The following is a 14,416-nucleotide window of genomic DNA, read 5'->3' as shown; positions in this document are numbered from 1 at the left end:
AAAACAAACACTGTAGTAGTGCACCTATGGAGGTATGTAAATATGACACTAGAAAGTGTAAAAAAATCGCGGTCGCCTGAGGATGTTAACCATAGGCTACCGCTAGCAAAACACGCCAGCAATCGTGCGAAAGTTTATTGACAAAACACTGTCATCATTAGTATCTTCATTACACATTATAAATGATATATCATATCCTTATCACATTTAAGTGTTACAAATATATACAGAAACAAAACTTTTTGTAGTGTAGCTTAATCTACACCTAGATTAATAATGGCAACATCATGCTTACATCCTCACAATAATGTTTCAAAGAATGGGGGATGTCACCAGCTGATGGCTAAAAATACCAGGACAGGTGGCTAGAATGTGACCACTTTCTTCAAAATAAATGAAAGTCTGCTGGTATGTGTCACTTCAGTGAAAGTGACATGACAAAAAAAGGTGCTATGCATCAATTCTCAACTAATGTAAATGATCTAAAATTTTGATGAGAGTGAATGTAAGTTGGCTACTTTGTTGAAGTTAAAAAAGAGAGATTTAATAATAATAATAATAAGATATAGAACATATACGTTTTGTTTGTTTAACTTTTTTCAGTTGCTCACTACATAATTCTCATATAACATTTTCTATATTCTATGCCATTGTTCTATACTATTGTGTAACTTTTCTGTTCTATTCTTCTCTGCAGGTTCAAACCTTATCAGGTAAGGTACAGTAAATCTACTGTACGGGTGTGTCCTGGTCACATTTCAATCTATGACGTCTGATTATGTTTAAATTATTTTAAAATTTAATAAAAGGTAAAAATAAATCAAATGGAAATGTAAAAAAAAAAAAAAAAAGTTATGCACTAGCCTATACACAAATTGTGTTTCAGACCAATCCTCTATATACTAGAAGCCCAGGGGTTTTCTCAGTTATGGGTCATCTGAGTGGGGAGAGACATTTGTCAAAGAGTGGAACTCTACCAGCATCCAAATTTGTCAGTGTCTGTCATCGTGTGTGAGAGCAAAGTGCAGACAGTATGAGAAATGATGAGGCAGAGAGAAATTAAACTGTGAAGTGAATGAAAGCTGATAGTGACAATGAGTGACTAAACAGTCTTTGTTCATCTCAACCTGGACTCTTGGGAAAGGGAGTTGTCTAGAAGTCTTAAGGAAACCTCAGCTGCTGATGCCCGTTACCTCACAAAGCGCACAGATGAGTTTTTCCCTCTCTCTCCCATCTAAATATGTCTTGCTGGCCATTTCTCCACCCCCAGAGGAAGGCCATTAACGTAGAGACTCAAGATATTCATTCACCCGTATCAACCCCCCTGCTTTCTCTGACCCCCTTCAGTTGTAGCTCCCCAGCTGTCATCAGGGCTCACCCCTGCCATCTAGAAGCACCTTCTCCAAGAACCTGCCCCCTCCCATTCCATCCACCTGCCCACCAGAACCAACAACCCCCTCAACTCTTAATGATTTTAGCAGCTAACTGACTTTTAGCCTGCTTGGTTATTTGGTAGGTTGTTGGGGATGGGGAGGAGTCATCAAGTTTGATGGAACATATCCCAAGATAACTTCTCTAGTATGTGTCAGATTTGGTGGAACCAGAGTTGTTTGGCTTTGATTCCTCATTTTTGCCTAAAAATGAGATTTTTTTAATGTATTTGGTGCTAAATAAAGGTGCTTAAAGGGATAGTCCACCCAGAAATAAAAAAGCTGTCATCATGTACAGTACTTACTGTCATTTTAAAACTGTTTGGTTACCAACATTCTTCAGAATATCTTCCACAGAAGATAGAAACTCATACAGGTTCGGAACTACATGAGGGTGAGTAAATGATGACAGAACTTTCATTTTATGACTGGACTATCTCTTCAAGAATGTTTAAAAAGTCATTATTTGAGTTAAAACATGAAGTGAATCATGTTAAGATGAAACAACAGAGTGTAAACCAATGGTATAAACACCTGTGACTCGTTTTACGTCATTCAATCATATGTTTTTAGTGTATCATGTGATCTGCACAAGAATATCCTGTTTTCCACAGCAACCTGAGACTGAGCTTTCAAAACATCAATGAAGCCTCAATATAAAACTCCTGTCTCATAAACATGCTACTCAGACTCAGAAATGAAAATATCCCCATCTGACTCTCCTCAAACTACACAAGCTATACTAATGAGGTAAGCAAGCTTATGCCTATCATCATACAGTAAAAGCCTGCAGGGTGTCATGCCGAGGTGACACACATCTCTGGATTAATTTAGTATCTTTTCGAGAGCGTAACAGCGAGGGCGTGCCAACCATGAGGAAGGGGACAGACACTCAGAGGAAAGGTGAAAAGGTCTCATGGTGAAACACTTCACCATGTGTAGCCAAGGAAATTATGTTTTTCTTCGATAGCACACATTTTCCACCCAAGAAATATCATGCATTGACATAACATTATTTGTTTGTGGTTTGAAGATTTTGGTTAAATCTTAGCACTTTTATATGTGGAATATTTTTTATTCTTAGCCTATAGATATAAATTTTGCTAATTGGACAATAAAACATGAAGTATCGGTGACTAGAGAGACACATAAAGTCAAACTGATTTATACTATATCTAAAAATATTAAAAACCTATTTGAAGCATTAGTCATGGGTGTCTTATAACATTAAGAGACACAGATATGGGATGATCATATTGTATATACCCACAGCCATCTGCAAAAAACAAACACAACTACACACACATGTTATCTTGTATTTGTGTCTTATGTTTTTTTTTTTTTGACTGAATGTAAAAATAATGGCTTACGGAACCAGCTAACAACACTGAAAGTAGATTGAACATTGAAACTCACATTGAATGTGACTCAAAGTGACACAAAATTAAGTGCACTGTAAAAAAAATCCCAGTAAAATTTACGGTAAAAAAACGGCAGATGTGGTTGCCAGAACGTTACCGTAAAAAATACAGTAGCAACGTAAAAAAAGAAATGTTGAATTTACAGTAAAATACCGTATTTCATTAACTGATATAATGTTAATTTACCAACCTAATGAAGTACTAATATCTGTTTTGTGCCTTTATAATTCACTGACAGTCACCAAACACAGTGGTGATAAGAGTCACATGATGAATCAAAGTTTTCCACAAGCTGAGAAGGACAACACTAATATATAGAAGGTGCAAACAGTGTCATTCACACACACACTAAACACCATCATGGTAACATGCATGAAATTTTAAAAATGCAATAAACATTAATTTAACAACATTAGATGTAACATAAAACCCTAATGTACATAACTGATTAGAGAAAAATGAGAAAAACTAAGAAGAAACAGAGTTATTTCAACAAAAATATATCAAATGTGAAGTGTCACGCAGGGAATTGTGGGAATATCAATTTACGCTTTTTCACTGTAAATTTTTCACTCCCAAAAACTGTGAATTTAAAGGTATTTTACCATAGTATTACATTAAATGTACCGTTAGATCTAATACAGTTATTCACCGTATATAGTACGGAAACTTTCTGTAAACCAATTGTTTTTCACCGCAGCATTTTTACAGTCTTTTACTGTTAAAATCACGGTCATTTTTTACAGTGTGTAACTCCATCATAAATTCCTCTGACAACTTTAAAGTTGAGTTTGGGCATTAAACACTCCACCGAAAAACACTTTTGTCCTTCACAAATATGATTTAGACACTACCGACAGATACAAGTATGCATTTGTGGATAAATGTGAATAATGTATAGTGTCCCATGTGAATTATGTATTTACCTCAGTATATGATTCAAGAGTTCAAGAGATACTGAAGGACAAACTCCACTGAGTGAATGAAACATGGTGCTGCTGTCTTAAGAATAGAGCAGGAAGTGACTGGTGTTATTTTCAGATAACCTTAAGGCAGAGCAACAGAAGCATTCTGACTCATAGAGGTCACAGATTCTGCATAGTTCGGACCTCAATGGTTCTGATGCGAGTCCCCATAACTAACAGTGCCGCTCACCCTCCTGGACTCCTTACTAATTCCATAAGGAATGGGATTGTAACTTAGCCCCTGGACAGATGGGCCTTATTTATAGCCCTTTCTGAAGAGGTGCGAAGTTTTCTTGGGATCTCTATGAGGGGGGTCTACAGCTCCTTAAGGGGGTTGATTCAGCGTCACCTGCCTATCCCTTAAAGCCGTCTCAGACAGATTATAAAGGGTAAAGCTAAACAAAGCAGCACACAGCCTTGAAAAGCGGCTGCAACTCCAACTGAGGGTCTCCAAGCCATCTGAATGGCAGCCCCTGTCTGTAAAAGAATACCTATTATAGTTCCTTGGAATTGCTGAAGTCACCAACACACGTCATCAGAGAGGCCTGCCCACCACTTCTGGTTCAAGTGCTGAGATGGAATAAAACACCAAGTAATCATTTGCATATACTAGAGGCTGCTAGAATGTTCTAGTGCTGCTTAAGATATGCTGAGATGTGGATAAACACCTCAGGACGAAAAGAAAAAAAAAAACACATCTATTACAATGTCAGGGCTCACACATAAATATAAAAAATAATTAAAAATAATGTTTGCTCAAGTTTCTGAAACTCCGAAACTTCCAAAATGGCTTTATGTAATCTGCTTTAACTTTACACGCTTTATTAAATTTGTTGTTTTATGTTGAAAAATGGTTATTCATTTTATTCTGTTGTCATCTATAGAAGAAAGACACGACTAATGAGCATTAAGACCAACATGGCCTTGGTTATTTTCAGACCTTTGTATATGGCTAGGGATCTTTGAAAACAGCAGATGGGATCCCAGCCAAAATGGATGGGCTCCAGAAGAAGAAACTAACCGTATTTGTGTAGTGTGAGGATCCAGTGCTGAGCTGTAATAGAAAGCGATGCATTTCTGAAACACCCCGTACCCCCTAATCACTTAGGCTAACAATTTTCCATCTTATTATGCCAGCAGGCTCTTAGAATAGAAAAGGAGCACAGAAGTATTGCAGGCTATGTTAAGACAGGGATGTTCTCTCCATTCAATTTCCCATGTAGACACAGGGATCACATTGCAGGACAATCAGTTAATGTAAACACGATGATTTCATCCCATAACAAATTTGAGATTAGGAATACTGATACTGAAGTACAATGCTAGATTTAGCTTGATTTGCATATTTAAATTAAGAGGAACTTAATATCTCAGTGGATATCATATTCTTGATTGTGAGGGATTTCCCCATCATTATAATAACGTTAAAGCTCAAAATACTGTTTAATCATCACATGGTCTTTACAGATTTGTCTCAACAGTAGATGAGTTTTCATAGGATGACGACTAGAGGGCACTGCTCTGTAAAACAATAGATGAGGGTTTGGCTGGTTATTTTCTACAGTATACCCCTGCTGGTAGAGATCGTAACTACACAAAAACAAAAAGCTTATTTCTCCACTGATGGCAATTAAAAGTAGCGTTCTTGCATAAAACATACAAAAATGTAACTTGAACTAAGCTAATACACACAAATTATAATGGCAAAAACGTGAACAGCTCTTTTCTGACTAAAATGATACAGTCCAATTTCATGCTGGTGTTGCATAAAATTGGAGCTGAAACTTTTGATTTTACCAGGAAATATAACAATCACTCCTTTAGTTCAGAATTGGACTCGAGTGGGTGAACAGGTAAATCACCTAAATAGCAAGCACATTACACATGCAGTATACTCTAAAAACAATGGTGCTATACGGTACTAAAAGTGGTTCTTTGGCTTGTAATCATAGGGGAACCACTTTAAGTGCTGTAGAGCACCAAATTTTGGTGCTTCAATGGTTCTTCAGTAGTTCTTTGGGGGTGGTTAAGGTGCTTTATAGCACCACTGCCGTACAAAGAACCACTAGGCTAGTGTTATATATTTTGTCCAGCTGATTACAAACAATATCTCTAATATTTCCAACTACTTGTAAATCATGAGAAAATGTCCATTCTAAACAGTGACACGGGGCAGTGCAGTCGCCTGTCAATGACGTCAGTTACCTTTGTTACCGCCTTTACTGACGTGGAAACCACATGACAACAGTGCCGTAGACAAATGCGGAAGTAGTGTCTAGCGTCCAGTAAACCACTAGCTTGCTTCAAGCAGTTCCTTATTTACTTCTTGCACGTTTTATGGTGGATTGTGTTACTTATTTATGGAACATAATTACTGTTTACCATCTGCCGCTGGTTCTGTCGACAAGGACAGCTCCCGTAAACTCATGACCGGAAAAGCGGAAGCGGCGCCGGCGACTGTGTCATAATAAAAGTCCTGCTGCTCGTGAGGCGTGTGTTGATCAATCGCTTCAGCTCCTCGTTCAGGTCCCGCAACACTCGGTCCTGCTCTGCTTCATACTACAGTAACGTTAATAATCGCATCCACGAACATGAGTTCTTCCAGACTCCAATACCTATTCTTTTGCACCGTCCGTTGAGATGGAGACCACATGTCCCAAGATTCCGCTCTAAAACTTGGCGTCATCAAACTACGCCTTTGTTTTGAATAGGCTTCTAGCGACCTCTAGCGGAAAAAAATATCACAAATTGTACTTTTAAGCCCCTTTAAAGGTTCTTTACGAGCCAAAGAACCACTGTTGGTGCTGTTTAGCACCATTTTTGTTTAAGAAATAAAATGGGATATGGCACCTCTTATGGGTTCTACATAGCACCATTTGACAAAGGTGCTGTATATCACCTTTAAAGATATGGTGCTACATAGAACCAAAAGTGGTTCCCCTATGATTACGAGACAAGAACCACTTTTAGTGCTATATAGCACTTTTTTTTTTCTTTTTTTTTTTTTTTTGATATCTGTGAATTCAGGTAGATTGGGACACTTTTTGCCATTGAGATGGCTGGGGGAAAATGTCCCAATCAAACTGAATGCACCCTAATATGCTTAATTAATGTTGTAAAAGTTATGTAGGCTATTTTAGGCTAATTTTAAATAGTTTATAATTGAGATAAATAAACTATAATAAAACAAATCAAACCAAATGTTGATGAGACCAGTTTCACTCATGCATTTGAGTGTGCAGTGTGCTACACATCTGTTACACAGAATACCATGGTTTAGTTTGTGGTCAAGTTTACACTGCTTACAACCTGCTACAGCCACAGCTGATGAATATAGTTCCTGTTGGACTTTGTCTTTGCTGAATGGTGCCGCACATTATGTGCTGTTTCTGACAGACTGCTGAATCCACCAGAGTGGCGGCCTTGGCACTGAGCCCTCCCAGCATGCTCAGCAAAGTCCTGCACCAGCATTAATCCCCTGATAGGGGCTCTCTCTATTGTCAGAAGGAGAGGAAAAGAGCAGAGATTTGCTCACTGTAGCAAACTGTGGATCAGGGTTGCAAATGTGAATGCATGGTTAGGAAGTGCTGTAGTTTCATCAGAAGTCTGTGTGATTTTCCTTTAGAAGGCACATAGAGCTTCCTTTAAAAAATCCTACATACAACATGACATTTGCTACCTGGTCTGGCATGTAGACTGATGCAAGATTTTGCATTGTTGAAATTATATGGACAGGTTTTTTTTTTTTTTTTTTTACATTTTCAGTGTTGCTGTTTTTATGTCACATTGCATCAGACTCCACCACCCCATCATATTGTATTTTTTATTCTTCTCTATAACAATTTTTTTTTGTTGTGATATTTGAAATTTAATGAATGCTATAGTTTTACTATAAATCTAGGTAATGTGGATGTTGCCATAATGAAACTGCATTAATTCTTTTCATCATTGTGATTAGCCTATCTGTGTTATTTTAGTATTAATTGGCTTTATTTTGAATTCGCTTTTTTATATTTTATTTTATATTTTCAGTTTTTTTATTTTAATTTTCATTTAAGTTTTAGTAATTTGTTATCTTTTGTCAATTTAATTCTTTTTTTTTTGTTATAAGATTGTTATAATATTTTTTTTAATCAATTTTAGTTTTAGTAATTTTAGTGCTTCAGCATAAAATTATTCCATTTAGCTGCCAAGACAACACTTTTAGAAGTTTTTCCATACAATATGTTTATATTTCATTTGAGCTTCATTTCAATTACGGAAAAGTATTTTTAAATTGTTTTAATATTAATTTTAGATTTAGTTAACAATAAAAACTGCCATTTTGTAATATATTTAAAAATGTCGCATTAAAGACGAGCACTTGAACCAATTTTGAAACGCTGATAATGACAACAGCTATTCAATAATCACCTGCTTCGTCTTCAGCCGCCGAAGTCAAACTGACCAATCAGAGCACAGCGCGTTGAGTAAGCGATGAGAGTGTTAGGATCTCGTGCTCTCTCTCCATCTCCAACTTTACACAGCGGCAGCAGGTGAACGGAGCGCGCTGTGTTCACCGGTGCATGGAAATATTTTAAACCCTTTTCAAGCTGATATTCACATATACTTTGAAAAGAGCGCACACTGTAAAGAGAGAAAAAAAAAAAAACTTCTGGACAGAATATGTCAAAAATCTTAACGGTCTGTGGAGTTGCCAAATCGCTGAGCCTGGGATGGCGTAACTGGAGAACGTCAACGAGGTTGCTCAGCTTTAAGGTGTGTTAACTTTGAGATAAAATGGTTGAGCACATTACTTTAATTTACATGTTATGAGGTGAAAATTTAACTGTCACATGATATTCAAAAATCCTGGAAATCTGACTCACATTTTGCTTCACTTTGCACATCATGAATTCCTTGCCACAGACACATTTGTTGCCTTTAAATTTAGTCTAATGTTCAGGCTCAGACTGCACAACTGGTGCTTGAAGATGGGACCAAGATGAAGGGATACTCCTTTGGCCATGATCTGTCTGCAGCTGGAGAGCTGGTTTTCAACACAGGGCTAGTTGGGTAAGAAGGGATACTTTGTTAATGTCATGCATTATTAATATAGTGTTTTGACAGTTGTGGAAAGTTCCATCTTTGTTTAACCAATCAATGGCAACACTCATGTAATAAACCATTTTCAAACCCAAGACCAAATGTCTCAGCTGTTACTCCTCCTAAAGCTTTCATGTACTTTAGCCTAGCATCAGTCTATCAGCTATCCAGAACACTCTTGCAAACACATCGTTTTCGAACTTGAAATCTCGCCTGAAAGTTTTAACTACATAAGACCTAAACGCTTTATTCTTTGTCAAGTTAATGTCACAGTTGCCTTTTCTAGTTTCAAAGTTAGTCATATTAGCTTTACAGTCACCATGAAATCAAATTGGCCAATTCTTGTATGATTAGAGTACTGCTGTGTTTATATATTATTTCAAATGATTTATCTATGCACATCATTTTTTTTCATTCAACATTTTTTTTTTTAATTCATGAGCCCTCATAATCTATAATCAAAATTGTTTATCTGGGTTTAGAATGACCCTGGGTTAAATATTTCAAGTGCGAAAAGCCCTATTAGGGAAGAAAGGTCTATAGCAACTGTAGTTTGATGCTGACTTTAAGCATTATTTTAAAATTTGTCTATTTTCCTCCAGCTATCCTGAAGCTCTGACAGACCCCAGTTACAGAGGGCAGATCCTGACTCTCACCTACCCCATTGTGGGAAACTATGGCATTCCCAACACACAGGAGCTGGATGAGCTAGGATTGAAGAAAAATGTGGAGTCTGATCGCATTCAGGTGAACTATGCAGCTCGTAGCAATGCTAAGATCATGTGTTTAATTCTGATAAAATAAATACCTTGAATCAAAAATATCTGCCAAATACATAAATATAAATATATATTCAACCCTTATCTGCAGTCATGATTGTTTGTTTCCATGTCGGAAGGTGTCAGGATTGTTGGTTCAGGACTACAGTGCAGAGTACAGTCACTGGAACTCTGTAAAATCACTGGCACAGTGGCTTCAAGAGGAGAAGGTGTGTTTCCATATATATAACTTCTACTTATTAGTATTCTTACTTATACTTACTTATACTTAGTTTTTACTTTCAGGTGCCAGCACTTTTTGGGATAGATACCAGGATGCTGACAAAGATCATTAGAGACAAGGTCAGCATTTACGCAATTTTGAAGTATGCAGAGTTTGTCCTAAATACATTCCAAAGGTTCCTATTTTTTTCTTCTAATAAGGGTACCGTTTTGGGGAAGATTGAATTTGATGGCCAGCCAGTGGAAATCACAGACCCTAACCAAAGAAATCTAGTGGCTGAGGTCTCAACCAAGGTAACCAGCATACTTGATTAAACTGCTGTCACTGCATTTTCAGTGAGTGTTCACCATATCTCTTCCTGCTTTAAGGACATTCAAGTGTTTGGGAAAGGTAACCCAATCAAAGTGGTTGCTGTTGACTGTGGAATCAAGCACAACATTATAAGGCTACTTGTCAAGGTAGGGGATTTTGGTTGTGGTCTTCTGTGGAAACAATATAGCTTATATTTAAAATCTTTTCTATTTTATATCCTAGCGTGGAGCAGAGGTGCATTTAGTGCCATGGGACCAAGACCTGATGAGTTTGGAGTATGATGGTCTCTTCATTTCCAACGGCCCAGGAGATCCTTCACTAGCAAAGACCTTGGTTCAAAATGTTCGCAAGGTATGTTAGATAGTATTGCCAATTCATTTGGAATCATTCATCTGAAACAACTTTCATTTTCTGCTGACATCAATTAGGCAACTGGTAACCAAATCATTTTTTTTCTATTTAAAGGTGCCCTAGAATTAAAAATTGAATTTATCTTGGCATAGTTAAATAACAAGAGTTCAGTACATGGAAATGACATACAGTGAGTCTCAAACTCCATTGTTTCCTCCTTCTTATATAAATCTCATTTGTTTAAAAGACCTCCGAAGAACAGGCGAATCTCAACATGACACCGACTGTTACGTAACAGTCGGGATCATTAATATGTATGACCCCAATATTTGCATATGCCAGCCCATGTTCAAGTCATTAGACAAGGGCAGGACGTCTGGATCTGTACACAGCAGAATCATCAGACTAAGCAAGCAAGGACAACAGCGAAAAATGGCAGATGGAGCAATAATAACTGACATGATTCATGATAACATGATATTTTTAGTGATATTTGTAAATTGTCTTTCTAAATGTTCCGTTAGCATGTTGCTAATGTACTGTTAAATGTGGTTAAAGTTACCATTGTTTCTTACTGTATTCACGGAGACAAGAGCCGTCGCTATTTTCATTTTTAAACACTTGCAGTCTGTGTAATTCATAAACACAACTTCATTCTTTATAAATCTCTCCAGCAGTGTGTAATGTTAGCTTTAGCCACGGAGCATAGCCTCAAACTCATTCAGAATCAATGTAAACATCCAAATAAATACCATACTTACGCGATTAGACATGCTGCATGACGAACACTTTGTAAAGATCCATTTTGAGGGTTATATTAGCTGTGTGAACTTTGTTTATGCACTGTTAAAGGCAAGCGCGAGCTCCGGGGGCGGGGAGCGTGAGCATTTAAAGGTGCCGCAGCCTAAATCGGCTCATATTTAATGATGCCCCAAAATAGTGGGAAAAATTAATTAAAAAGAAAATCTATGGGGTATTTTGAGCTGAAACTTCACAGACACATTCAGGGGACACCTTAAACTTATATTACATCTTTTAAAAAGACGTTCTACAGCACCTTTAATGTGCTGTTTTTTTTTGTTTTTTTTTTAATGTTACATTACAGAAGTGGGTTGCGAACAGCAGTTGACATTGACTATTTACATTAGATAAAAAGTGAAAAAATAATTAAGCTAGGTAAACTATAAAATGAGATTTTGAAAATGAAAAAAATTGTCTCACTGTGCTCATTTTTCATCCCGCCATCATAATGACCTTTAGGTGCTGGAAAGTGACTGTCCTCAGCCAGTGTTTGGTATTTGTATGGGGAATCAAATCACAGCTCTGGCAGCTGGTGCACAGTCTTATAAACTACCAATGGGAAACAGGTACAAATCATTATTATTATTATATTATAGACCCACCTAGTCTATTACATAGACCTTAATTTACTGATTGTGTCAAATTTGATTTCATATTGGTCTGGGAATGGAATACAAGGACAAAATACTATGGCAGAAGAAGAGGAAGCATAACTTTTGTCATTTGTAAGATTTATTTTTAATTAGTTCTTCTTTTTTTTTACAGAGGCCAAAACCAGCCAGTTGTGAACGTGATGACAGGCCAAGCTTTCATCACAGCTCAGAATCATGGGTATGGCATAGACAGCGAGTCTCTTCCTCCAGGCTGGAGTCCTCTCTTCATCAATGCAAATGATGGAACCAATGAGGTCTGTGTCGCTAAAGGGATGCTTCGCCTAAAACAATTTAAATAGTCATCATTTAATCACCGTTATGTCATTCCAAACGTGTTCAACCTTCTCTCTTATATGGAACATGAGTGAAAATGTGAATTTTTCCATATAAAGAAAGTAGTGGGGAGTCTCTCTGTAAAACTCAAAAGCTTTGTCATTGTTGGGTGACCTATCACTTTAACTGTGACTGACTGTCGAAAAATTAATTAAAAGTGCCCAGAAGGTTTTTTAGTAATGTGTTTCGCTTCTGTGGTTGATCTCCTTTAAAGTAACACCTCAACATTATTTTGACTACTATGGCCTCTGATATACTATGGTCACTGATTGATAATTAACTTTTAAGCTGTTTGGAAAATATTCTTATTTGTAAAAACCTTTTTTTTGTGTTAGTAATGTAGGTTAACGCCTAACACTGTTTTCTCTTCTACTCTTCCAGGGCATTATGCATAATACCAAACCAGTGTTCACAGCGCAGTTTCACCCTGAGGCCAAGGGAGGACCCACAGACACAGAGGTACTGCAGCACTGTCAGAGGATTGTGAAGAGTCTGATCTTTTTGTTTTTCATGGCTGAATGTCCTCTCTTGATCATGTAGTGTTGAATCCTCCATACGGATTCATACATGACTTCCCTACACAGCAGGGTGCTGATTATTTCATTAAAAACCAGCCAGTGTACTTGAGCATTTTCTTCAATTATCTTTTATAGTTCCTGTTTGATGCTTTCATCTCTCTGATAAGGAAGGGGAAGGAGGGGAGCATCTCATCTGTGATGCCAAAGAAACCTGTTGTTCCTCAGAGAATCCAGGTGGGGGAGACAAACTACATAAGTTAGAAGTCCTATCTGCTGGCATGTTGTGTTGAGTTCAGACACAGACACTTGTTTTTTGTCCTTGCTTTACTCAGGTGTCCAAAGTGCTGGTTCTGGGGTCTGGAGGCCTGTCCATTGGTCAGGCTGGAGAATTTGACTACTCAGGATCCCAGGCTGTCAAAGCAATGAAGGTGAGCTGTTTTGTTTTATTTCTGCAGGTTGTACCTGACCTAGTTCAGTCTTTCTCAAACCTTTCAGGCCAGGTACCAAATCAAGTAGTCTTTTTGAGCACATCTTGTTGATAAAAAAGTGTTTAGGCCTTAGAATAAATTTCTGATGGTTCAAGATTGTGTGTTGAATTTAGTGCTAGTTTGTTGCCTATGGACTAGACCGGTGGAATGGAAGTGTTGTTCACCAGCAATAATGTTTTGTGGTAAATCTGGTTGACCAAGGAAGTCTTAATGGTGAAGCTAGTTAAGCTAGTTGGGATGCCATCATCCAAAACGTCAATTTTAAGGGGTGTTAGTAACACATAATGTTTTGATTAATATCAATTTAAGATCAATTTAAAAATCTCATATTCTCCCATTAAACTTTTTTTTTCTTGCTTTTGTTTTTCTCATTTTTGCTTGTCTTTTTTGTATTTGTTAATAATATTTTAGTATTACTTATATACTATTCTATTATTTAGTAATACTTTTAACTAGCTTTTATTTTTATATTTTCAGTTTTATTTTCAGTTCAAGTGATTTTGTGCTTTTTAATTTTAGTTTATGTCATTTTTTAAATAGTTCTATTTAGCTTTAATATATTTTTATTTGTTTTAGTAATTTTAGAACTTTAAATGCATGAAGTCTCATAAATGCATGAATGTTTTGCCAATCATTATTACATATTCGGGTCTTTAGCGACCCAGATCTATTTCTAACACGGATGGATCTCTACCTGTCACAATAATATAAAACTCTTCTGTTATTAGAGTAACAATTACAGTAGAATAAAATAAAGCATATTTTGCTACCTTTTGAAGCTTGGAAGTGTTCAGTTTGAGCAAATGTTTTATATCATCATCACTGACTCGGGTCGCTAAAGACCCGAGGTATGTTTTTAAGGGTTTAAAGGTAATATATTATTTATATTTTAATTCATATTTCATTTCAATTACCGAAAATGATTTTTAATCATTTTAGTCTTAGATAATAATATATAATTCTAAATATAATTCTATACTTTTTTTTAAAGAGTTTAAAGAGTTGTCATGTCATGTATCACAGTTAGAGAACCACTTACCTTGCTGAAACAACAGTA

The 14,416-nt window shown here is 36.7% G+C and overlaps 1 protein-coding gene across 1 annotated transcript in view; it reads left to right on the top strand.

Annotated features, from left to right (window-relative positions):
• The first annotated feature begins 8,481 nt into the window (after nucleotides 1-8,481).
• cps1 (carbamoyl-phosphate synthase 1, mitochondrial) overlaps nucleotides 8,482-14,416 on the top strand; it is a 49,038-nt gene continuing 43,103 nt past the window's right edge. Inside the window, exons 1-13 of the mRNA XM_067408792.1 lie at nucleotides 8,482-8,574; nucleotides 8,762-8,871; nucleotides 9,504-9,648; nucleotides 9,800-9,889; nucleotides 9,966-10,022; nucleotides 10,104-10,196; nucleotides 10,272-10,361; nucleotides 10,438-10,566; nucleotides 11,827-11,933; nucleotides 12,133-12,274; nucleotides 12,735-12,812; nucleotides 13,007-13,105; nucleotides 13,204-13,299. Coding sequence (XP_067264893.1) covers nucleotides 8,482-8,574; nucleotides 8,762-8,871; nucleotides 9,504-9,648; nucleotides 9,800-9,889; nucleotides 9,966-10,022; nucleotides 10,104-10,196; nucleotides 10,272-10,361; nucleotides 10,438-10,566; nucleotides 11,827-11,933; nucleotides 12,133-12,274; nucleotides 12,735-12,812; nucleotides 13,007-13,105; nucleotides 13,204-13,299 — 1,329 coding nt within the window. The remainder of the gene's footprint in view (nucleotides 8,575-8,761; nucleotides 8,872-9,503; nucleotides 9,649-9,799; nucleotides 9,890-9,965; nucleotides 10,023-10,103; nucleotides 10,197-10,271; nucleotides 10,362-10,437; nucleotides 10,567-11,826; nucleotides 11,934-12,132; nucleotides 12,275-12,734; nucleotides 12,813-13,006; nucleotides 13,106-13,203; nucleotides 13,300-14,416) is intronic.

Source organism: Chanodichthys erythropterus, chromosome 14 (assembly GCF_024489055.1).
Source record: "Chanodichthys erythropterus isolate Z2021 chromosome 14, ASM2448905v1, whole genome shotgun sequence".
Taxonomy (NCBI): Eukaryota; Metazoa; Chordata; class Actinopteri; order Cypriniformes; family Xenocyprididae; genus Chanodichthys; species Chanodichthys erythropterus.
This window is presented reverse-complemented; position numbering and strand designations above follow the sequence as displayed.